Here is a 26,990-nt window from a genome sequence, read left to right as displayed (position 1 = left end):
ATTTGGGGGTATGTAATCTGTAATCTGTAGGGGAATATATTTTAAAAGTCGCCTTCCCAACACTGATTGTAGCTGGGATATTCAATAGTAACCGGGATACTGTGGCGTGTACACGCAGTGTCCCGAGTGCAACAACATAACACAACACAGTTGAGTGCGCATGCGTCCAAAAAAAAATAAAAATAAAAAGGCTTCGGCAAAACTCGAGCTCCAGCCGAAAAAGTGCAAAAATTCCTTCTTCCTTGTCCTTACTTCTCCTTATCGCTGACCTCTGAGAGCAACGTGAGGTCAAGTCTAGGGACCGAGGAGGAGGAAGGAGCAGTGAGGAGAAAGAGCTCAAGAGCTGCTCTAGATCAACCCGGATCCTCCTCAAACAGTCAGAACTACAACTCCCAGAAAACTACAAAAAGACTACAGGACTACAACAAGCGCACCATCCTCCACTACAGCGCTGACTGATTTACTCCTCTCAGTCTTTTCATCAACAGTAGCTGACTTCAATAAATGACAAATGTGCGCAAACCTGCACTAAACAGAATCTCATGATTGTTTGTATTTTTCCTGGTTTATTAAATAGATAATTTGGAAACTCTCTCTCTCTCTCTCTCTCTCTCTCTCTCTCTCTCTCTCTCTCTCTCTCTCTCTCTCTCTCTCTGTTTCTCAAAAACGAAACTGAAGGAAAAGACGCGCCCTAAAGTTGGCAGTGTTAATAAATATGTGATATCAGACGCACTACAGGCACTTCATCCCCGGGCCACAGAAGAGAAGATGGGGGTCAGAAACATGACAGGATTGATAAAAAGTCAGAACATTTACAAGGAGGAATGGTTCTGCGCAGGACGTTTGGTGATAGACGGATCCAATCTGGTTTATCACCTTTATTTTACTTCAGGTGAGCGCGTGTGAGATTTGTGGCTAATTCTGTTAAATGTTTGATTCATGGAGATGGTGGTTCGGGAGAAATGATGTACTGAAGGAATGTTTAGCACAGAGGTAATAAAACAAAAAAACTATTACTGACTAAAACTCTCAGCTAAAAATACACAGCACAAACAATAATGTTTATTTAGAGAAAAAGAAGTAATAATAAATAGGCTACATTTAAGATCATTTGATGAGATGTGAAAATGTCAGGGATGCAGGTGTGTGTGTGTGTGTGTGTGTGTGTGTGTGTGTGTGTGTGTGTGTGTGTGTGTGTGTGTGGCACAGTGTGTGTTCTCAGGTGCGAGTTTATTTGCGAAAATAAAAAGAAAGGCGCAGGTGCAGGACTGACAGAACCAGAGGAGCAGAGCAGAGGACGCACGCACGCGCACACGCGCGCGCACACGCGCGCACGCACACGCACACGCACACACGCGCACACGCACGCACACACAGGAGACTGCGCTCTGCCGCAACATTAATATGTTGCACCATCGGGGCTGCCATTTTATAAAATTCTCCACATTTCATCTGTTCTATGAAATTTTAGTTTTATTTGAGCCAAAAACAAACAAAGAAAAATATATATTTTGAGTTTAACTCACTCTCCTCTGGGACCTGACTCACACTTTAAGAACCACTTGTTCTTAACGCAGAATCATATTTGTTGTTTTTGTGCCAATCACACCCATTAATAGACATGACCACATTCAGAGAATCTCCACAGAGCTCCTCAGGTCAGCCTACACCCCATGTGTCTCTCAGCACAATTTATGAAGCAAACATGAAACCTGCTGGTCCTTCGCTGGGACAGAGTAGAGTTGGTTTGGATCAGAAACGAGACTTTAGACTTTAGTTCTGTGCTGTTTGTTCTTCTCATCGTTTCGTAATGAGTCAAGAGTCAGGACACTGGATCATCAGGGTGTCTATAAAATTAAGCCGTCTGTAAACTGAAAATGTTATTTCCATTAAAAGAGGGGGCAGATGCCTGAGGCACCTCAGCTGCTCCTCTTGATGTGGAGAAGCTCCTCCTGTGTGACTGAGCTCCTCACTCTGTCTCTAAGGAAGCACCCAGCCACCCTGCAGAGGAAACTCATTTTGAGGGCTTGTATCAGCGATCTCGTCCTTTCAGTCATTACCCAGAGCTCATGACCATAGGCGAGGGGAGGAACATAGATTGAGCGTTAAATCAAGAGCTTTGCCTTTCGGCTCAGCTCCCTCTTCACCACAATGGTCCGATACAGCGACCACATCACTGCAGATGCTGCACCGATCCGCCTGTCAATCTCCCGCTTCATCCTCCCCTCACTCATGAACAAGACCCCGAGATACTTGAACTCCTCCACTTGAGGCAAAGACTCTCCACCCACCTGCAGAGGGCAAGACACCTTTTTCTGGTCAAGAACCATGGCCCTGGATTTGGAAGAGCTGATCTTCATCCCAGCCGCTTCACATTTGGCTGCAAACTTCCTCAGCGCATGCTGCAGGTCCTGGTTTGATAGAGCAATCATGACATCTGCAAACAGCAGAGATGAGATGCTGTGGTCCCCAAACTGGACCCCCTCCAGCCCCTGACTGCACCTAGAAATTCTGTCCATAAATACAATGACCAGAACCGGTGACAAAGGGCAGCCCTGGCGGAGTCCAACATGCACCAGGAACAGGTCTGACTTACTGCCGGCAATGCGAACACAGCTCCTGCTTTGGTCATACAGGGACCAGACAGCTCTTAACAAAGGGCCCCAACCCCATACTCCCAGAGCGCCCCCCACAGGACACCACGAGGGACACGGTCGAATGCCTTCTCCAGATCCACAAAGCACATGTGGACTGGTTGGGCAAACTCCCATGAACCCTCGAGCACCCGATGGAGAGTGTAGAGCTGCTCCAGTGTTCCACAGCCAGGACAAAAACCACACTGCTCCTCCTGAATCCGAGGTTTGACTGTCGGTCTGATTCTCCTTTCCAGTACCCTGGGATAGACCTTACCGGGAAGGCTGAGGAGTGTGATTCTCCTGTAATTGGAACACACCCTCCGGTCCCCTTCTTATACAGAGGGACCACCACCCCAATCTGTGAGTCCAGAGGTGATGGACAAATCCAGCCTCTGCTTCCTCTTCAGAAGATGTGACAGTAGGATTGAGTATTCCTTTCACTGTCTGACAACATCCTCAGTCGAAGTCAACAGCTCTGCCCCCGCACTGTACTGTGTTGAACAGTGTTGGTGAAGCATTGCTTCCCCTTCCTGAGGCGTCAGCCTCCTTTGAGGCCGACTACTAGTCCTCCACGACCTCTTCGCACTCCTCCCAGCCCACACGGGCCGCAGCACGCTTGGCTCCTTCTTCTCTTCTAGGACTTCTTCTTCGACTGATTGCATCACTTACTTCCAGCAGCCACCACCACTGCGACAGGCACCTTACGACCAGAGCTACGAAAGGCCACATCAGCAATAGTTCACTCGGACTCCCCCAGAATCTGGGAGAGAGCTGTGGTCGCCCTGACAGAGGGCTCTGCCAGACGTTCCCAACAGACCCTTATTATACACATGGGCCTGCCAGGTCTTTCCATCTTCCTCCTCCGCCAGTGGACCTAACTCACCACCAGGTGGTGATTGGTTGACAGTTCTGCCCCTTTCTTCACCCGAGACACGCTGCCGAAGTCCAGATGATATGATGACCAAGTCAGTAATCAGTCTCCAGTCAAAGGTGTCCTGGTGTCACGTACACTGATGGACGCCCTTTTGCTTGAACAGGGTGTTCGTTATGGACAAACCGTGACGAGCACAGAAGTTCAGTAACGGCTTGGGTTTAGATCAGGGACGCCGTTCACCCCTCTCCAGGTGGACTCGCTGACACAACAGTAAGAGACCTGTCCCCGACCCTCTCATTCACTGGGCTCTCAACTCAGACACATGGCGCCTGAGCTGTAGAGGGAATGAGCCAGCTTTCCACCACTTCCCGCGGGTAATGCCAGAGAAATGGAGAGTCCAGCCCCTCTCAGGGAGTTGGGTTCCAGAACTCAAGCTGGACGCTCCTTCCCTCCCAGTGAGGTGACATTCCATGTCCCCAGAGATAGTTTCCAAGTCTGGAAAGCTGGTTGCCGAGGCCCTTGCCTTCCAATGTCACACAGATCTCCTTGCAGTGGCCCCTTACGGATCCTCCTACAGGTGGTGAGTCCATGATAGGCCAACTCCACGTCACTCGTTTGGGCTGTGCCTGGCGAGGTCCCTTCAGGGAAGGTCTGGTCTCCAGATGCGTGCCATCGAGCGCCTGTGGGTCCCAGTTTTTTTGGTTTTTTTTCTTGAGCAATCTACAATATATATGCATTAAATATCTTATGTTATATATGCATTCTATATCCTACTTAATGTAACAGTCCTGTGTCTTTGCTCAGGCTTGGATCAGAACCATGGGGGGGAATACGGTGCCTTCAAGGAACTGGTGGAGCAGTTTTTTGGGGCACTGAAAGAGTGCGACATCTCTCCGTACGTGGTGTTCGATGGCTGCTCGGACAAACAGAAATGTGACACGGAGAGAGAGCGAGGGAAACAGCGCATTGAGAGAGCCCACAACGCTGTGGAGACGGGGAAGGCCACGGGCATCCTGCCAACCCTCATCTGGGAGGTGTTCAGACAGACACTGGAGGACCTGCGTATCCCTTTGGCTCGCTGCTACACCGAGGCCGATCAACAGGTGGGGGATTAGTATTGACAATATCATGTGCTTTCATTGCCATGATTATTATTAGGCACAGGTATAATAAAAGGCTGCAGTAAAACTGTTTGTTCACCCTACAAATGAAATTGTTTTCAACGTTCTCTGCATAATCTCCATGGAGATGTTACACTTTGCCTGGAATGTTTTACAATATGGGATTAAACTTAAACATTTCACCAGGACCAGGTGATTGCTCTCGTGGCTTTCTTTTGTAATACTTGGTGTTTTGAGTCTCTGTAGGATAGGTGTTATATCATAGCACACTGCAATAATTTAGGTGAGGCTCAAACAAATGTCTATTCAGTGTCACAATTTATACCATGTTATCAGCGCATCTAATGGCAGTGTCTTAATTATAAAAAGTAAAAAATCAAATAGAATACCCCGCCACACTTGTTTCCTTAAACTTTTTTAGGTTTTTAATAAAAGGGGACTGTCAAAATGGGCATTTTATAATGGGAGTCTATGGACAATCCAGCTTTGTGAAAAAAAACCAAAAAATGCACCAAAGTCAGTCTTCCCATTATATATCCACACTGATAGTGACAGTGACACAAATAATAATCAGAGTAAAAAATATATAATTATTGAATGATCACATATATTCAGATTTTCAGTATGTGGCATTGAGAATGCACTGGCTGACTGGGTTAATTATCTGAGGTAATGGACTCAGCATGTCAATGGAAAGAATGAAAAGTTAATAAATAACATTTTGCAATTTTTTATAAATTTAAAAAGCAAAATACATAAATTGTGTGAAACACTGCCAGTGTAACTTTTTAACTTTGTACAAAAACAAAATATACCCCAAAGTTCATATTCACACTGCAGACCCACACTGATAGTTCAGTCACAGCGGCCCCTCCGTCCTGACGGTCTGTGTGGTGGAGAACATCCTCACCTCCAACATGACAACATGACTGTGTGCTTCAGCAGCACCGTGGCAGAGAAGAAAGCTCTGTAGAGAACATCTGGAGGACTCCACTCATCCAGCACAGGACATTTATACTGCTGTTCCATCAGGCAGAAGACTGCGCCACCTACAGGCCAGGACCACCAGACTCCGGAAGAGTTTTTACCCTCAAGCCGTTATAATTTCAGCAAAAATAGACTTCATGCTCATTCTTTCCAGAGGCCTGTGCCTCTCCCACACCCGCACTCCTCAAATGTCAGTGTAGCAAGGCACACTTACTTAAAAAGTCTAAGCAAGGACTCTGACCTCTGAGGACTTCTGCCACTGTCATCCGTAAAGGAGTTCAAGAGGGATTCTCTATCTTCATAAAAATAGCTTCCTTTACTTCTCTTTCAAACCAGTTCTTTTCTCTGCTTAAATTTGCACTTTACGGTCTTAAAATGACTGATTTGTGCCACTAATGTATTTGACATGTTTTTTCACAATGATAATCTCACCTCTAGGTGGCAGCACTGGCTCAAGAGTGGGCCTGTCCTGTGCTCTCCGTCGACAGTGACTTCTTCATCTTCCCCCTTACAGGAGGAATGCTGCCCACTGAACACTTCAGGTAACACTTCCTCTGCACCAGTGTTTCTTTTTAAAGGGACTAGTCAGTCACTTTAGAGAGTTTTACATTCCAGGAAAGAAGGAGTAAAGATGCACTAATTTAGTTTGAGATTAAATGAACACAGATCTATGGACCTGGTATCACAGTTTACATGAATCCCTGTGCTTCTGTACACACGTGTGTCCTACCAAATTTGGACCAGAACATCACTGAGCTCCTGGACATTCTGAGGTCTGACCTGTAGCACCAGAAGGACAAACATCAGAGGTGTCCTTTTGGCCTTAGGTCAGGGGAACATAGGGCCAGTTATTCGAGTTATTTGTACCACTCTGTTCACCGTAGATGTTGGTGATGTTAGGTATAGAGTAATACTTTGTAAAAACTTGTAAGTATTATTAGTAGATTAAATTGTAAACCATGTCGATGTATTTGTTATTGTGTCAGGCGCCTCTTTTATAAGATAAGGCAGCTTCTCTGGAGTTCCCTTTTACAAAACTTAGAAATATACAAGTACATTGTGTTTTGTTTTAGAATAGAACAATATAATGTGTTACAGTAATTATACATTTATAAAGTGCTTTTCAAGACACCCAAAGTGCTTTACAGCATTAATCATTCATCATAGACTGTTAAAGAAGTGGACTAAATGAGTGTGACATCACCCATAGTGTTCAACTCCAGTCAAATGAAGCTCATCGAGGCTACAGTTATAGGGGAGAATCTGGAGCCAATCTCCATATTTGGATTTCCAACTGTGAGTATGACAACAACCAGAGCCAATCCAGAATGAGGCTGTTGAAGGAAACGCCCCTTCCCACATGCACCGCTGGTTTAATATTGAGCGGATGCTTGGCAACGTTGCAATCAAACTTGTTGCTAGTGCGAGCTAACCTGGCATAGCAAGGATTCTTCCAATGTTTGTGAGTTCACAAACTCACAAGAATCCATCTTGGAGTGCACCTGCTGTACAGTTAATCAGGAGGGTGGATCATCACAGAGCAGCAGTGAGGTTTGTGCAGAAGCCAAAAGGCAAAGCGCCAAAATGAACCAAAATAAACATGACAACGCCGACAGACGTACTTTAGCCTCTTTTAGCGTCAGTACAGACTATTTAGTTTGTGAAAAACATGCAGAATGTAAGTACTTTGTGCATTTGTGGACAGGGATGAGGTCTGTGCTTTTCTCACAACTGGATGGAACAAAAGTTAGATTTTTCGCCTCATCTCTCTGTTGTGACGCTTTGACCAATCAGATTCAAATAGTCGTCATGACGTTCCGCTGTTTCTGAACACTTTCAGTGAGAGCCTTTCCAGATTGATAATATGTAGAGCGTAAGACCTCTGTGTCAGATTTGTCTGTTATTAATGTTCATATCTTGATGAACACACACAAAAAAGACAGGATCATGTAGAACAGATGAATATGAACATTTTAAGACCAGAATGATGAAACTCACTGCTGCAGTTACAGACAGAAGGCTGACAGTTTTTCATTGTGAAGTGTAGTGGAGCCAGAGTCGACTGAGTCGGAAGTGCGTCCATCATCATTTATCATTTGGAACAAAGAGGCTAGCACATTAGCTGTGTCCATTTATATATACAGACTATGGTGGTGTTACTATTGTAGCCACAGCTGCCCTGGGACACTTACACACATCGTATTCATACTAGACAATGTGGTTGAAGTGTCTTGCCTAAGGACAAAACAACTTTTTGCCACTGGTGTGCTGCTGTGACACCATCTAAAGTAACAACTAAAGATGCAACGATACAGTTTTTCCACGATTCGATACGTATCTTGATATTGATTCGTTACGTTTTATGACACACAGAAAAAAAACTCATGTTATTTTTTTCTGCTAATGAGTTGAATATAATAACACTGATGTTAATGAAACGATACATACCACAAACACACACATACAATGTATTACAGTAGAACAGTTGTATTTTATATCTGTTTTAGTTGATTTGGTTCAGTGATTTACAGCTCAGAATTTTTATTCAGTGAAAATAAGAACAGAGCTTTGTCAGACTATTTAATATTTTATAATATAGCCAATCGATTCTTAATATAGAGTGTAGGGGAGCTACACTATCAGACGTTTCCTTTTTTGATGATGAGGTGATGATTTCTGTCCTGAGTCCTCTGTGTGCACACGTCTCATGTCTGTGTTGGAGCTGCTCTGCCTCCTCCAGCAGCGACAGTACGTAGCTCCTCCCACAATGCCCTGCTGCAGTCTGTGCTATTACAGACACACTGCGCTCTCCCATCCTCTTTCAAACTTATGAGAAATAGATCGTGTATATTGCGAGTGGCGTCGTGGATGTGTGTATGAGTGCATTTGGTTAAAGCTGATGTGAAGCTAAAAGCAATTCTAAAGTATTAAAAATTCATATCTTTGTCATTCCTGAGTCTATCAACGTAAAATAAAAAGGAAGTGAAAGATCAAACCCTCCTCTGTTAGAATATTTCAGCTGTAAGTCTCTATGGAGCTGTTTTCTGCTGCATCTGAGGAGGACACTACATTAACTTCCTTTCGGACCAAAAGAAATGACACACATGAAATGAAACACAACGTGCATGGACATGAACATGTGTATCGAATCATGAGATCAGTAGCAAATGATTCAATATTATATTGAATATTGTTCCAAACCTACTAACCAGGCCCAGGGCGGCTTAGCTTCTGAGATCTGGTCAAGCTTTAAAGAAGCATAAACACATGCTTCATGAATGTATAGAAGGTTTCAACAGTGGTCAAGATGTTTCAGCTTCCATCAAAACATCATTTTCAGTTTATGAAACTGGCTTGAACCACTGGGAATTTATCCTATTGTGGAACCTAAATCCAATCCCAAAAGAGAGGAGGACCACCGGTGACAGAGGTGAACTGTGTGCTGTGTCCAGGGAAGTATAAGAAGATCTGGATGATGAATCCAAGATGGTGCTGTATGGTACAAACTATTTCTTTAAACTTACTTCTTCATTACTTTATGAATACTGGCCTTACACCACTGAAGGTCAGTCACTAAACGTGAAAAACATGCAGTTCTGACCAATCAGAGCATTAGCTACTAGACCGGAGGTAGCACGGGTTCAGAGCCGGGCCAGGCTAAATCTTACAAACTTTTGGGCACTTTGGTTTATATTGTAAAAATACAAAAAAAAATACAGAAGAATCCCTACAAAATCTGAGCTTTTATGAAAGCTGTCGATGCCCTATCAGCCGCACAGGGGCAGGTTGATTTCACAAAAATGAACAGTGTTCTATGGGAATATTCTTTCTGGGCCAGAGCTGCAGGGAGCTGCAGTACATGTAGAGCAGTCACTTATCGATCTCACTTGTGGAGTGTCTTATCTGGTTCTTATTATAGATTTTTGGGTGTGTCCTGTAGGTGGAAGGCGGTGGAGCAGCGTGATGGAAAGAAGTGCATTCCCTGTAAGAGATACTACTCCTCTCACTTCTGTGACGTCAATAAAATCCACCCTCAGCTGTTGTCCGTCTTTGCTGTTTTGGCGGGAAATGACTACATAAACATCCCACTGCCGACTGGTGCCTCCAGACAAAAGGAGTCCAAACTACATGCTTTACTTGAGTGGATCAGGTAATAGATTAAGAACTCATAAAAAGGGAACTCTGTCTGTTTGAATGTTCTGTGGAATACTCTGTTCTGTAGATCTTGTAGCGCTTTTGGAGAATCTTTGTGGAGAAGTTAAAGATTGTTTCTCCTTGCAGAACAAGTCTCTTTCAATGACCATGAATGACCATGTGGAAAAACTACCTCAACTTTTGCTGGAACTGGAACTGCACCACATGATAGATGATCACTAAATACCATAAAAAGTATTCAATGTTTTGTTTGAGCAGAGGTCTGAGTGAGGATGATCCTGTGGAGGTGATGAAGGCCGCTCTGAGGGGCCAACCACAGGCAGAGGAGAAGCTGAAGACTCTCCAGGAGGCAAACGATCACTACAAACTTCCATCTGACCCAAGTCCTCTGATCGAGTTCTTCAGTGAGGGCATCACCCCACCACTGCCCCCACAGGTCAGAGACAACTTTACACTCAGGGGGCTACACAACCAGAACATTACTTTTTCTTTGGGATTAATAAAAGTTTGTGCAAAAGAAGAAAGTGACCTGCCCCTTTTCATGTCTGAAGAGGGACTTGACCTGAGGCGTTGTGTTGTGGATCTTTTTCTTCTTTTGCACAGTTTTTGTCTTTGGATCCAGCACACAGTCACAGTTTTTGTTGGATGTGCATGTCTCTATACACCAGTATACTGGTTTTCTGTGTTTGAACGTAGAGCTGCAACAGACAAGCACTGCATCATTTTTTATTAAATTTTTTCAGTTTTTCAAAATAAAGCCAGTGTAAGTCTCTGGTTAAAAGGCACGATTACTTTTCACAGATGGAGGGGAAGATTCCTGATTGGATGAGAGTCCCAGTGACTAATGCCCAGTTCAGCTCAGACTTCCTGGATGTGGTGACCTCACAGCGAGTGGGTCTGAGCGTGGTGGTGGACCATAAGGACAAACCCAGTGTTAACCTGGTCTCTCTGCCCCTGAGGAGGGTGATGTACGGGCTGCTGCTGGGGACGGACAGACCCCCAACTGTGGAGGAACGTGACAGAGATGGACTGGACGTCCAATACAAGAACGTCCAACCAGAGGAGGTCCCATTCTGCATCAAGTCTCTAGAGCAGGTAATGCCCAGTCACACAGTGTACAGCAGGTAAAGCAACAGCTTCAAGGTCGAGTAGAGAGTAGAGGCTGGTGAGGGTGGTCCTCAGCCCCACTGAGGGAGTGCAGTGTTCTGGAGAACTGAACAGTGATTATCTCGCTGACTGCTCAGTCTCAAAAGAGGGTAAACAAACTCACACTCAGGTATTTTGAGAAATAAATATTTCCCTCCGTCCATTTTCCAAAATAACATCGTGCACACAGCATCGTTTTCAAAAAAGTTTTCTTTTACATCAATCCACATAAATCCTCCATCGAGCGCCATCATAACTACACCGAGCCTCTGGATTAGATTCAAACCTGTAGCATTTATTTCATTACAGTTGTAAGGATTACTCAAAAATACCTTAAAAAACATGCATTAGTGAGTGGGCTCGCCTCTCCACAAATATGTTAAAGAAGTGGCAAAATCACTGACCTCTGAGCCCTTGTTCATCTCTGCTCATGGATATGATCCATCAGTTGTGTGTGCAAATGCAAACACATGAAACGTGTTTGCACCAGAAGAAAGAGATGAGTTGAAGTGGGGAGTAGTGTCCAGTGTCTCCACCTGAGAAGCGCTTTCCCTCGGAAAAACAACAAGTGCACGGACGGACCGCTCAGAACATATGAAGAACCAAACTCTTCATGATTCACGCTTCTGTCCAGATGCTTTGCACCACCTTGAACCAGCCGCGGTCAGGTGCGGAGGACCAGAGCAGCCCGCCCAGACCTGTAGACCACAGAGCATTCTCACTTTCCTCACACGGAACCAGGGTGCAGATGACGGCACTGAAGCACTCGGACCCAGTCCTTTGCGCGCTGGTCTTGTTTGCCCCCGTCTGGAACCAGGACATGGAGGATGGAGCCTCCGGACTGATCTGACCAACACTGCACCCGCAGCCCCGTCTTGAGGGACTGCACGCTGACTGCTCCCATGTGTTTAGCGCTGTTGCCCAAAGTCAGAGCTTCTGCTCCGCTGATGTGCGGTGAGTTGCGTACAAAGTTCTAGGCTACATGCTGCTGTTTTATGAGTTTATGGTGAAAACTTGAGATGGGGATGACCCGCGGTGTTAATGGGGAACATGGATTCCTTTCGCAACTGGAGGAACATTGGGAACATCGGTCTGACCCTGTCCAGGTCCGTATGGGACGGTGTCTGGAATATACATACATACATACACACACACACACACACACACATATATATATATATATATATATATATATATATATATATATATTTTTTTTTTTTACAAAATTTTAGCCCCCTCAAAATTTTCCTTTTGAAGCTTTTTAGGGGGTGTGATGGGTTAATCGGGGGTGTCGGACCCCCGCATACTCTGTATTTCACACACTGTCATCATCATAGCAAAAGGTAAACATTGGTCACACTTTCGGTGCATCAGCTCCTAAAACTCCCTTTATTTCACTTTACCTACAAACGTGCAACTGGAGTTTTCCAGAATCTCCACTCTCCGGAGTTTTTAGAAAGATTTGTTTTGAGAGGTGAGTTTGCCGTTTGCGTGTAAAAAATGGAAACAAACGAAGGGAAATGTGTCCGTTTTTAAAAATACCCGTGTATGTGTAAACGGGGCCTCAGAGCCCTCCACCTCTCCACTTTGGCTCTTCTCTGCACCGGCACTCTGTCCTCGGGAAGTGAATTGGTGAGTGAACACTGCTTTGTGTGGGCCTAAAAATAATTTTCTTTTTCACATGACTTCTTCAACATGGGCTAGCACCACCCAACATGCTGTGATTGTAACAAGTAACAGTAACACGTGGTTGCCCCTAGTGGAGTCAATATAACACAACATTGTTAGAACTTTTAGAGGTTTTGAGTTCATGTTATGAAAATAGAGAAGAACTACAAAATCCAACCATTGTGAGAGCAGTGCAGGTCGTGTCAGATGGATAATTCTTTCTGGGCCCAAGCTCCTGGGAGCTGCAGGACCTGGAGTGACCACTAGTCAAAAGCTGAAGCTCCCAAACAAAACAAACTATTTTAGGCTCAATATAGAATATTTAGTTTGTGAAAAATGTGCACAAGTTAAGCACTTGTGCATTTGTGTACAGGGAAGATGTCTGTGCCTTTCTCTTAACTGGATGTTACAAGTTTGACTTTTCAGCTTGTTCTGCTGTTGTGATGCTTCGACCAATCAGATTCAGTCTTCATGATGTTCTGTGTTTTCCGAACACTTTCAGAAAGAGCTGCTCCAGATTAATAATGTGTAGAACTCAGTTCAGAGTGGCACACACATCAGTCTGAAGTGAGGAAGATCTTTAGACCATCAAATCATTTAAAATGAACTAATTCTGTTTTTCATGTTTTTAAGTCAAAAAGCTCAAAATAGTTCAACATTAAATCCTCTGTTCCACAGAAAACAGAGGAGCAGCGGCGTCAGGTGCTACTGGACGCCCTGGGACTGGACCCACAGTTCCACACGTCACTGCCCTCTCACCTGTCTCACCTGACACTCCCGATGGCCGCCACCTGCTATTGGCTAAAGGAGGCCACGCCCCCTCCGCACCTGTCACTGCTGAAGGCCCTGCTGATTGGCTGGTGCAAAGGTGGTGACCTCAGATCAAAAGCAGGTAAATAACTGATTTCTCTGAGTGGAGAGTTACTAGGAGTTAGGAGGTTGTGGGTTAGACTCCTGATCTCTGTGTTACTGTGTTGTTTTTTCTGTTGCAGCCGAGGACCCAGATTCGAGGCAGAGGTTGGACTTGGACTGGTGTCACTGGCTGAATGAATGGCAGTCATGTTTCAGAGAGAGTTTTCTCCTGAATCAGCTGCTCGGAGAGCCTCTCCCACAGCCGACCATTGCAGAGTAAGATAAGATAGAATTACAGTGGTCCCTTGTTTATCGCAGGGGTTACGTTCTAAAAATAACCCACAATAGGTGAAATCCATGACGTCAACTTTAGGAATATGTTTTGCAGCTTGGATGAGCTACTAAACATCTTTGATCATAAACTTTTGTCCAGTTGACAGAATTGAATTTCTCCTTCGCTTATTCTAATTTAGTTATGTTTACTTTATTCCACCACCCTAATCCCACATACTAGTATACCAATTCCACATTTTTCACCCTTTCTTCTGTTGTGTGCAGGTTGTACAGTGGAACGCTGCTTCATGTTCTGCTTCACAAAATGAAGACAGGGCGACTGGGGAACTTGTGCAGTGGAGAGGATTACCGTGCTCTGCTCAACTTCGCACAGACACATGGAAAAAGGACAGACGATGGGAAGAAGAGGAAGTCTACAAACTGGAAACAACAAAATAAAAGAGCAAAGTAAAAGAGACAACGCTTTTTTATTTTGCTTTTATTTACTTTGCAGCTGATGTCATCAACATTCTCTGGGGGTGTGGATCTAACTGGAGGCTCTAACAGCTCTGAAGCTCTGATACTCAAGTTACACTTTAATCTGAGTTTTTATTTGAACATAATCTGACCAGAAAGAACTGATTTATGTCTCTCACACATAAAATTATCATGTTTCAGACTATAAGTCACACTTTTTTTCACGGTTTGGGTGTTTCCTGTGATTTAAACTTCAGTGCAATTTATATATTAAAAATTTCAAACTGAAGCCACGAGAGGCTCTAGTCTTGTGTGTGAGTATCTGCTGCTCCTGTTCCTCCTGCACCACTGTCACTTCACTCTACTGTGCATGTCTCCTGCAGAAAGAGCCTCTGTTCTGTCTGTATCATGTCAGTCGATTAAACCATTACTTCTGCACCACTGAACAATTTAACATTTAAACAAACTAAAGGCCAATTTACGGTCCAGCGTCAAATCGTCTGCGTCACGACGCAGAGGGTCTGCATCGACTAACTATTTCTAACTATGTGTTGAAATGATGCAGACAGCAGGGGAAGCGGCGTAGACAATAAGAGCTGTGATTGGTCCTCCCTACCACCGCACTACATACATTTCCTGTACTTTGCTTTCTTTTCTTTCATATACATTGAGAAATAGTAGTGTTTAATGCAGATTTGCACATATTTGTTTACTTTTTACAAAAACTAAACTTAAAATCACATGGCTAACTTGCATAAACAAAGTGCTCAAAAAACAGCTCGCTATTGTGCGCTGATGCGGTTCAGCTTCTGTCGGACTTAAAAAGGACACGACTCAGTGTAATATGTGTGTTCTTTCTGTGATAGAGGGATGTTGTACTAATGCTGAGTCTGTTCTGTGCTTTTATCACATTGGAGATAGTTCATGTTAAACTTTTCAGAGATTATACGTCTGCTGGTCATACACATAGACCGTACATATGAATGGGTATATATCCTAGCCCCTAGCGTTTTGGTGGTGAATTACTTAGCGGTACATAAACCTCAATGCAGATCCATAAATCAAAAACGACAGCGACAAGGCGACGGCGGCAGTGCGCGTTGAGTTGATGCAGAACTATACTTCACCCTTTATAAAGATGACTGAGAAGACTGAACACAAATGCTCCCAAAAAAAAAATCATGTTTTGCAGATTACAAACTTCAAGTAGTGAAGTTTGCAGCAGAAAACAGTAAACAAGCAGCAGAAAGAAAGCTTGGAGTGAGCGAGAAACTTGTGACATCGGGAGGATGCACCATGTGACTTCTTCTGGACTCACTGGATGGATGGACAAAGTCTGGACTTCAGTGACACTGAAACCATCCTGTCGGGATTCAGAAAGACCCGAATAATTCTAACTGGAACTGATGCTGAGTCTGACGACAGCGACACAGAAGAGGAAGCGGTCGCTCTGTTTACTTCCGGAGGTCGAGGTTGAGTTGTTCAGAAGTGACACCGAGGATGAAGAATTGAATGGATTTAGTGATTTGGAGTGAGATGGAGAGTTTGTTAAACTTGTTCTGTTCTGTTGTTTATGTTATAGTTTATCTGAAGAACTGTTCATATGTGATGTTAACAGTCTGTTGTTCTCTTTATTACTGTAACTTGCCTTTCTACATGAAATGTCGGTTCTTGGTCTCTGATTTTATCAAATTAATTTCTCCCACAAAGGGTGACTTATAGTCCAGTGTGATTTATATATGTTTTTTGCAAAGCTTTGGGGGCAGGAGTGCTACTTGGATATACAAAAAAATTGCAGAATTGTTCTTTTGTTTTTTGGGGTTTTTTTTGTATTCATTACTCATTTTTTGGTGCAACTTATACTCCGGATACTTATAGTCTGAAAAATATGGTGCACTCACAAACTATCATCAGCCATCTCTTTTTCAGTTTAGTCAGACTCACCTTAATCACTCAAAAAAATAAAATAAAATAAAATAAACCCTAAACAGAACCATGAACATTTGTATTGATCACAGGCTTCTGAAAATGTGTTGTTTAAATCCATCTTGCAGACAACCTGAACACTTTTTTTGACACTGTTCCTAATGCATGTATTAAGTCACCATAGTAACTACTGAACATGCCACCATAGACTTACATGTAGAACACCCCCAGCATGAAATCACTGCAAAGTATCTATAAAGTAAATTTTTTAATCTTTGGTATCAGGGGTAGGGGTATCATTTTGTCTCTCAATCCCACAATCTTTTAGGGCTGAGATCACGTTTTTGGATTTTATTATGATTCATGCAGTTTGTATCTTGTGCTATTTATTCTCAAATACTAACAATCTCAAATTCATTTTTATTTACAAAGCAACAGAAGAGTGGAATGCATTGCTGTCACCTTTAATAAACACTGAACAAAAGACAAAAACAACTGGGATATTGTATTGTATTGTATTGTGTGTCCAAATAAGTTTCCTTGTGGCTTAATAAAATAAAATCTAAGTGTACGTAGCTTGTATTTTGTATGTTCTTTTTTGTTTGTTTGTTTTTGGTTTTGGTTTATTTTTAATTAACCCTCACAATCACGTCCACTCCCACCCAGACATACTCGAGGAGAGAGGTGCTCACCTGACAGAAAAGCAAAAGGAGAAATTCAGTTTGTCAATTGAACAAAAGTTTATTTGGTCAAATATGTTTCACAGCTCACCATGATGACTGGAGCTTGGTGAAGTGTTTTTCTTATAATAGATGGAAGTCTGGGCAAAATCAAGCAAATAATGATCATGTCAGTTTCTGCTTTGGCCTTTGCACAAAAACGTATTTTTGGCTCATAATATAAAGACAGAGAACAGGAACTCCCAAATAAGGGTCAAAGGTCAATTTTATTTATCACACACACACACACACACACACACACACACATATATATATATATATATATATATATATATATATATATATATATATATATATATATATATATATATATATATATATATATATATATATATATATATATATATATATGTATGTATAGGAGCACTTAGTCTCTCTCTGTGTGGTAAGTCTGATCTGAGGACTAGAGTTTCCCTTCATGTGATAATTATTAGATCTTCCACAAAGCACTGTGCAGGATCACTAACAAAACTGAACTCAGTAGCCTATAGGCCACACCAAACACTATTCACTCAAACACGAACCAGCACAGTCTACTGGGGACATGAAGAGTGAGAACACCAGAGAAAGTGAAGAGTCAGCACAGTGACAAACTCTAACAGAGCTGTAAAACTCCATGCACCTGCGGGTCAGTGAACAGGGTGTGTCCGCTACTATACGGAAGGGGAGCTCACGAGAAACACGAGGAAAAAGTGAAATGTGTGTGTGCCCCTGGAGTGTGTGTGCTCTGAGCACAGACTTGAAAAAACTAATCGGAGCCTATGAGCAGAGTGTCCATGATGGACAGCAGTTTGTCCAGTGTCCCCGTGTCACTCACTGTGACAAATGTCTCCAGCTCACAACTGATCATGTGAGCAGCTTTACAGATCAGTTTGTCAATCTGCCCAAAGCAGAGCACAGCCAAATACAGTGCGCTGGCCTCCACACACTCAGGCCGGGAGTGGGAGTAAAAAATGTACACTTAACAGGTTAGTGACATAAAGTGTCTATGACTTTTAACCACACTGGAGTGTTTCAGAAAACAGAGCTGTCCGTTCGGTCTTGAGGAACTGAGAGAAACACCTCACTGCTTTTCATAAAAAATAAAATACGTTTAGTTAGAAAACAGAACAGGAAGCAGACATGCAAGTTTTAGTGTCAACAGCATTTTAGAATGACTGATACACAGATTTGATCAGTTTTGCACAACACAAAAACACAGTTTTACCAAAAATGTTAATGAATGACTGTAGAAAAAGGGCCCTGTAGAATTTCAGTTATTATGAATGTAACCGGGTGGTTAGCAGACGCTAGTTTTTGTCCTACCGTAAGGTGTCCGTGAATGCATCCTTCGGTGTGTCGCTGTGTGTGACTCCCAGCGTGACTGATTAGTGATTAGAAAAGGCTGCACGTGCCGTGTGGAGGCAGTCAGGGCTTTCGGTGGCTCATGAACGCAGTGCGTGTGTTGTCTGGCTGCTCCTAACATGCTCCTGGCCCCATGTAGGGTACTCTTCTTTTAGAATCCAGATTACGCTGCTGCTGTATTTTTCTGCTCTCAAATTCTCTTAAATCCTTAGAAATTCTCTTGCAAAGTCTGATCTCAGAGTTCACCCATAAATTCCTTTATCTATAGAGCTAGTGTAGTAGTTGCTATAGTGTGTTTATATTTATAGGCTGGGGTAGTAGTGCAATATTGGGGTATTGGGGTAGTAGTGCAATATTGGGGTATTGGGGGAGTAGTGCAATAGAGGATAGTGCAATGTAGTAGCACCTTGCAACTTTTTTTTTGCATTACTAACCCTATAAAGCCATTTGTATCATATTTGATACACAACATTCTGAGACCTCTGCCTACACACATAATCAATATTTTTCCTGAAAAACCTGTTGTATACAATGAAATACTTGTCAGCTGCCCCTTAGTGGGCTTTCCATGGTTGTCAGTAAATAACAGGCTCAGAAGACACATTTTTAAATATAAACATGGTTGGTTTCAATAAATTTGACATAGGCTACGTTCAGACTGCAGGGCTTAATGCTCAATTCCGATTTTTTTGTGAAATCCGATGTTTTTTCGACGTCATTCACATTTCCAATTAAATGTGACTTGTATGTGATCTCCAGTGTGAACAATAAACGGCCCGAAAATGTCCCGCATTTGCACTGGAGACATGATGACGTCAACCGCAGCGAGCGTCTCTGTGTTTACAGAAGTTGTCCAAACATGGACGCAGCATTGAGCACCTGGAGATTTTAAAGTTCCTCTCGTACCGGAGCCAGAACATGAACAACTTACTTGTTTTAAGGAGGAGACTGAGAAGGAGAAGGACGAGGTTTTTGGTCGTGGTGTTTTGTGGGGCAGCGGCAGCGACGTCCGTTGAAAGGAACGTGTGGACGGAGCCAAGAGTGTTGAGTGGTGATGTGCTTCACTTCAGTGACACGGAGTTCATTAACAATTTTCTCCTACTTCAGTGCAGAATAGTGACGTTTGTGTCTTGTTGATAACGTGTAGATGGATGAATGCACTTTGGCTGTTCACACTGAAGTCAAAAGATCAGATATGTATCGGTTTTAGGAGCACATATCCAAGTGTCCTGGGTCACATTTGAAAAAATCTGTGTGGTTCAGACTGTCATTAAAAGATCGGATACAGGTCACATAAAGGCCAAAAAATCGAATTTGGGTCACTTCAGGCTGCAGTCTGAACGCAGCCATAAAGGCCTAACGTATCTAATAAGATACATTTTTTATTTCTAAAATGGTCAAAGTTTTCTTTTTTTTTTTTTTGTTCACATTTTGTTCAAAGGTCAGGGCTAATTTTGTTTGTTGTGTGGTTTAGTTGAGCCCCAGATTTTAGCTCCAAATTGTTATGTTAAATACTTTTTAAATGTGTAAATGAACTCTTTTTAATATTATTAATTAAATAAAGAATTGTATTTTCCACTAGTTACTGCCTTTGTCCTATGTTTTAGCCAGACTTACCTCTGTTATAATTAATTATATATGAAAGTGAAGACCCCCCTTTTTCCCCTTCTACAACATGAATATAGTTGCATAGTTCTTTTATTTAGTTTACAAATATTTTACAGACTAATAAAAGATCAACTGAAAGAAAATTAGCAAATTTACGCAGAGTTGCATTGGCCCTGGTGGTGTGTGGGTGTTTATAACATAGTGGGGCCTAAACTCTGTACACATCATCGTACCACCATTAGTTTTTAGAAGTCTTTAAACTTTAAATAACAGCCGGTGGTGCTGAAAGTCGATTGCCTGATATCTGAAAAGAGCTTTACAGTTTTTACATAACAATGAGCTGAATGGCCTGATAATTCTTCACACATTTTCAGTCATCATTAAAACTTGACTATAATTACCAAAATTGCCATAGCCACATGGGACACTCCAAAAGTGCATCAGGTTCTTGGAAATGTGATTTATTCTATTAAAAAAAAAAGTCTCCCTCTTCTCAATAAGACTGACAAAAGCAATGCTGTGAAAAGGTTCTAAATGAACATGTTAAGACCCTTAGATCTCCCCCAAGCAAAAGTCCAGCACAATGAGGTCCCCATAATGTGAGTGTGAACCAGTGGTACCTATCCTCAACCTTTATGGGGAGAAACATCCGGTCCCCACAGCGTAAATCATAAATTAAGATCATTATTATGTTTAAAGTTAAGATATTGATTATTTTTGTAAGAATTAAACAAGATCAAGTTTGACACTAACCGATCCACACCACGCCCCCTTTTAACCAACAAATGACATCAATGACATCAAACTCATGAGCAGTGAGTTTTTATTATTATTATTTATGTATTTATTTTGGGCAAGTAAGACATTTACATTATTTTGCAATGGAACATATAACATTAATGAAATTATAGCAGAAATAACAACAACAACAACAAAACTGCCCAAAAAGAAGTGAGAAGAAGCCCCCCCCCCCCCCCCCCTTTTCTAATCTAACACAATAAGCTTTCTTTTGCATTTTTCAGACATTTTACATTAAACTATATGAAGTATTTACAAGTGCAGACAAATAATCACTGTTATTGCTCAGTCACATAACTGTCATCATATTATAATAGTACATAAACATACCAAATGTGGTAACAGACAACAAATACAAATAATGTAATGGACGGCACAAACCAGAAAAGGTAAGGAAACAACAAGCATAAAGCAGCACTACAGAAGGAAGTATGTTCTAATATTATGACCCACTCTCTATTTCCTGTGACCAGACCATATGTTTATATATGTCACCTGAATGTATGGATATTTTGGCATTGCTTGAGACATGTATCCAGACTGTTCCAGAGTTTTACACCACATATAGACACACAAACTTTTACGGTGACCAGGTTGCAGTTAAACATTAACAGTTAGTGGGTTGTGGCTGTCTGCAGGTTTGTTGTCACACTCTAACGCTCTGCGAACGTTCTCCCAGAACAGACCCTTGTGGCTCCGGGCCTGGGTCCAGCTCAGATACGTGCGGCTCTTCACCAGCTTCCTCATGCGGTAGAACGGACTCAGGTGATTGGACGAGATCTCCTCCAGAAACAGCAGGATCAGCACGTCCTTCTGCTCATCGAACAGACGGTAACTGCACACAGGAGAGACATGTGAGAGTCCAGGACTGAACCAGCACGAGACATAGACTAGACATGGACTAAATGAGGACTAAACCTTGGCTAAATCTGAACTAAACCAAGACTAGATTAGGACTAAACCCGAGTGAGTGTGTACCTGGCCATCTGTATCTCCCGTGAACACCACTCGCTCTGCAGGTAGCGGCGGCTGATCACACACAGAGTCTTCCTGCTGCTGTAGATGGCATCTGTGATGTTCTCAATGATGGGTTTCCCTGAACACAGCACAATATGTGAGGTTAGCACAGCTCCAGAGGAAAACATGGTCAGAATCCATCAGGGGCGACTGACAGAAGCAGAGAGTGAAGAGACGCAGTACCTAGCTGGAAGTCACGGTGGTGCAGACACAGTCTCCATCCCTGAACTTCTTCCAGTTCAGGCAGGAGCTCTCCGTAAACCCAGTCCTCATCGTGAACGTTGTAGGACACAAATGCGTCGTAGATGTGAGGACAGCCCTGTCTCCTCTTTTTACTGTCGTAGAGAAATGCCAGGAAGAGATGGAAGCCGTAGACCAGCTGCCATCGCAGAAAGTGATAAATAAAGGAAGACAGAAGAGTGACAAGGACCAAAGCAGAGCTGGAGATGAAGCAGAGGAAGCCAGTAGACTCCCAACACGACTGCACATTGAAGTCCAGCAGAAAGTGGCCTTGTTCAGATGGAGGAGAGGAACATCTGTATTGATATGCTCGGACCACTTGAACTTGTTTGTTTCTGATCACCCAGTCTATAAACCCGGCATTTGAACAGTCACACACAAAGGGATTTTCATATAAATCAAGGTATTTAAGTGAAGGGAGAGCCTCAAACACAGTTTCATTTATAACTGTTAGATCATTGTTTGTTAAGATCATCATTTCTAGTTTAGTCAAATTGGCTTCAGTGAGAAAATCTAAATATTTCATTTTGTTATTGGACAAATTGAGAATTTTTAAACCTGCGATTGGTTGGAAAAGTTCAGGGTTAGGACTAAACTCGGCACAGTTGATAATTTTAAGATTTACTAAATTAGGAGTTTCCCAGAATATGCCAGAAGGCGTGGAACAGCAGACTGTGTCCAGCGAAAACACTTGCAATTTTTTCAAACCATGAAGTATATAGAGTGCATGATAAACACATGCGTTTTTGTCAACTTGAATGGATAACTCCTGCAAAGCCTCTAAATGTAAAGGTCTGTGCTCAGAGAGTTCGGTTATTTCCATGTTATTCCAAACATACACAACGAGATGCTGCAGTTGTGGTAGACCTTCAAATACACTCCCGCTGTGGTAGTTTAGTGAGAAGGTCATCCTCTTCAGACCCACAAGTCCCTCAAAGGCCCCATTCTTTACTTCTGTGGCCGATTTGGATTTCAAGTTTAATTCGGTTAGAGACGATACATTAGAAAACGTGTCTTTCTCAATTAATATAAGGTTATTCTCACTAACGCTTAACATTTTCAAACTGGGCAAACTGATGGCACTGGTATGATCTAACTGTGAAATAAGATTGTGTTCTATAAAAAGTACCTTTAAGTTTGTAAGATCCTTAAATACACAACTCTTAAATGTGGAAATTTGATTGTGGTTTAGGTTGAGTTCTGTTAATGATTGTAAATTTAAAAAGTCAGAACACTGGAGTTTTAGGATTAGGTTGGACTGAAACGACAGATGTGTGAGGGTGGACATGTTTTGGATGGCTGGTGGGATTCTGCTCAATACATTCTGCTCTATGTTTAAATTTCTGAGTCGCGTCATCGTTTGGAGTGCGGACTCTGATAAGTTACCCAGTACAATGTAGATGAGCTTCAGGTCAGTGAGGCGAGAACAGGACTGCAGAAGAGTGTCATTTATTACAAAAATGTGTATTTGCGATACATGAAACTTCTGTAAAGATGGAATTCCACAAACAAAATCAAACACTCTTTCATCAAAAATCTCGTCAAAGCTACTTAAATGAAGATTCTCAAGTGAAGCAAAACTTTGGAAAATCTTTTTGCATGTTTCAAATTTTAATTCAGATAATTGTATCCCGAAAGTCTTCAGATTGGTCAAAACTTTGTCAATAACATCCCATTCAAATCCACGTTTTCTACTGGCTACAGTGAGGGATTCTAACTGAGGGAAAACATCGGAGTGAACACGAAATTTGGTCAAAGTATCTGAGCCCAGGTGCAGCTTAGTGAGGTTCTGTAGTGGAAAAGGAAAAAAGTCAGTTTCAAAAACAGTCAAACGAATGTCTGTCAGATCTAAAATCTTTAACGATGGACAATGTGAAACTATGTTAACAACATTACTACTGTTTACCAGCTCATTTGATGCCAGATAAAGCTCCTGCAGCTTTCCTAAGGGCTTGAAGGCCAGCGGGGAAATATGATCAATTTTGTTGTTGTATAAATTTAAAATCCTCAAATTGGTCAGTCCCTCAAACATGTTGTCAGTCAGTTCTGTAAGTGAGTTGGATTTCAAATTTAGTTGAGTTAAAGCAGACAAATCTGAAAAGGCTCCATTTTCAATGTGTTCCATATCATTTTGTCCAAGAAATAATGCCTCAAGTTTTGTAAAGCCTTTAAAATCTGACTCTCTAATTGTTACAATGCGATTACGGAAGGCTGACAGATAAGTTACAGTTTTGGGAATGCCTCTGGGAATTGTGTGTAACCTACTAAAGTCACACTTGACTTTACTGCTGTCATGGAAGTCTATGGTGCAGTTTCTTAAAGAGTAAAACAGTGAAGGCCGAGACAGAAGCAGCAGAAACAGAAGTGAGAGAAGAGAAGTGCTCGCAGGCCACATCCTGCCCCCAGTTCCTGTAAGACCCAAAGAAACACAAGAGTCAAGTTGACAAAATCATACTCAAGAAACAGCTCTGTACTTCAAATGACTTCAACAAAAATTATGCAATAAGATGTACGAACGAATTAAACCTATAAACAGGAGTAAAAAGTAACTTGTTAGAAATCCTCATGTAATTGTGTATCATGACCATTGACCAATCAAGAGCTTTGCCTTTGGAGTCAGCTCTTTCTTCACCCCTGTGGCAATTGAGGGGTTAACAATTTGATATATTAACAGAAATTTAAGTGTTGCAACAACACCACCCCAACTTTAACTTCTTAGGTTCTTTTTAAAGACTATGCAGTAAAGTGTATTTACCTTGTTGACATGTTTTGGCTGCTGCTGCATCTTCAGAACTGTCACCGGTGTTGGTGGTGACGTGTCGTATATCAGCTGTTGTTACTTCCTGTAGGCGTGGTCAGACCTGATGGACCTGCAGGTCGCTCAGACTGACCACGCCTCCCGTCGCTCGGTGTCTCTGGAGGAGGGTGTCCCAGGTGTGTGAAAGGAGGAACGCTCCGTCATCACGGTTAATGGAAGTAACAACAGCTGATATACGACACGTCACCACCAACACCGGTGACACTTCTGAAGATGGCTTGCAGCTAGCAGCGGAAACATGTCAACAAGGTAAATACACTTTACTGCATTGTCTTTAAAAAGAACCGAAGAAGTTAAAGTATATAAGAAGACATAATGAACATCATTGGCCTAACACCACCCCAAATCTAGCTTGGGGAAATTAACCTAAATATAAATGCGCACAGGTAAGTATATGAAGTGAGAGAATCAGGTTCAGGTTCTATCATTTAGAGGGTTTTTATTTCATCATATTAAAGTAAATTAAAGCAAAACAAAATAAAACACTAAACAAACAAGAGGACAAAACAAAAGAGTCGAGGCAAAGTGTCTATTTTTACATCCATTTGTGTTTCCATTTGAAGTGCATGCAGTCCATGTTGGTCTGCATTTGACATTAAGCTCTCGTAGTTCATTCACGCAGCCATCTTCCCGGCATGCCATTGTAAGTGCTAATAAAGGATTTAATAATGTGATTTTTAAAGATATCCACACCAGTGTCTCCACATCTTACACCAGGTGTCTCCAACCTTTTTCTTCTGTTGAGCTATTTTTACAAACAAAATTCCAAAGAGCTACTAAATATTTGCGGACACAAAAAATTTAGCACAGGAAAACCTTAGATGTGGGACAGTTGGATACCAATAAAACAGAAACCTTTCTCCATTTATCAGTGCACAAAGTTAGGCATCAAAATGATACATGTACAATGGTCGTTCATCAAATTTGAGTCATTCAGCTTCTTGGAAGGGGGTGGAAGGGTTGGAGAGCTATTGGCAGCTCCTGACCTACAGGTTTGAGAGCCTTGTCTTAGGCTACGTTCAGACTGCAGGGCTTAATGCTCAATTCCAATTTTTTTGTGAAATCCGATGTTTTTGCGAGGTCGTTCACATTTCCAATTAAATGCGACTTGTCTGTGACTTCAGTGTGAACGGTAAACGGCCCGAATGTGTCCCGCATGCGCACTGGAGACACGATGATGTCAACCCCATGCCTCAACCGCAGTGAGCGTGCTCTGTGTTTATGGAAGTTGTCCAAACATGGTCGCGAGCATTGAGCACTTGGCGATTTTACAGTTTCGGTTTCCGCCTGCTTCAGTGCAGAATAGTGACGTTTGTCGCTTGTTAATGACGTGTAGGTCGGATGGATGCGCTTTGGCCGTTCACACTGAAGTCGCATGTCAAAAGATCAGATATGTATCGGTTTCAGGAGCACATATCCAAGTGGCCTGGGTCGCATTTGAAAAATTTGGATCTGTGCCGTTCAGACTGTCATTAAAAGATCAGATACAGGTCACATAGAAGCCAAAAAATCGGATTTGGGTCACTTCAGGCTGCAGTGTGAACGCAGCCTTAGACTGATAGTATATCACACTGAATCTTATATTTGTGAGATGATGTCATTGTCTGACATACTCAGCCTGCAGATAAAACTGTTCATGAGAGTTGATACAGCTGTGTTCAGTCGTGCAGTGACCAACTTCTTGTTTGCTCTAGTCCTGGGGTGTCAAACATACGGCCCGGGGGCCAGATCCGGCCCTCCAAGACCTTTAATCTGGCCCTCGGACGATTTTCTACCAAAATATTTGAATTATATTTTCTATTAAAATATTGTTAATTTTCTGTGGTGTTTATCACAGCAGCGTCTCCAGCGTCTCTGTACGTGGCCCCTCCCACCAGAGCAGCACAAATGAAGACTTGTCTCTTTCCAAACGCTCTTAAAGGACGATCGTTTTGACTGTTGACCGTGACACCCTCATCAGAAAAATGTCCAACATGAGAAAAGTGGAGCCGAGTGCAGGATTTTCCAACAAAAATTGACTTATTCCTATTTACATACAAGTTCATGTTAAACATTGTGTTGAAATTGTATTTTTCTTAAAGTTTCAGGTTGTTCATAATATTATAATATTTTGGAAAAGAAAGAGTTCATCAATTAAAAAAGATTTCTGTAATAGATTTGTGTTTCTCTGCACAAATATTTGAACTTATTATTATTTTTGGGGTTTATATGACATGAGTTTTCTGATCTGGCCCCTTTGAGATCAAAGTCGGTTGGACCAAAATGAGTTTGACACCCCTGGTCTAGTCCACCACAACCTCATCAAGAGCA

At 42.3% G+C, this 26,990-nt stretch overlaps 1 protein-coding gene and 1 pseudogene across 1 annotated transcript; one reads left to right on the top strand and one right to left on the bottom strand.

The window, feature by feature from the left end:
* The first annotated feature begins 675 nt into the window (after window positions 1-675).
* On the top strand, window positions 676-16,690 carry LOC110161312 (protein asteroid homolog 1-like). Its single transcript, XM_020926045.2, has 9 exons — window positions 676-892; window positions 4,315-4,613; window positions 6,057-6,160; window positions 9,559-9,768; window positions 10,032-10,209; window positions 10,575-10,868; window positions 13,266-13,479; window positions 13,580-13,715; window positions 13,998-16,690. Exons 1-9 carry the CDS (start codon window positions 769-771, stop codon window positions 14,182-14,184), a joined length of 1,746 nt encoding a protein of 581 aa, XP_020781704.2. The 5' UTR covers window positions 676-768; the 3' UTR covers window positions 14,185-16,690.
* A 3,923-nt stretch (window positions 16,691-20,613) lies between these two features.
* LOC110161318 (toll-like receptor 13) lies at window positions 20,614-22,155 on the bottom strand (annotated as a pseudogene).
* Between the last annotated feature and the right edge of the window lie 4,835 nt (window positions 22,156-26,990).

The sequence above is a fragment of the Boleophthalmus pectinirostris genome, unplaced genomic scaffold, assembly GCF_026225935.1.
Source record: "Boleophthalmus pectinirostris isolate CB_2022bp ecotype Guang Dong unplaced genomic scaffold, ASM2622593v1 HiC_scaffold_6, whole genome shotgun sequence".
Classification (NCBI taxonomy): Eukaryota; Metazoa; Chordata; class Actinopteri; order Gobiiformes; family Gobiidae; genus Boleophthalmus; species Boleophthalmus pectinirostris.
This window is presented reverse-complemented; position numbering and strand designations above follow the sequence as displayed.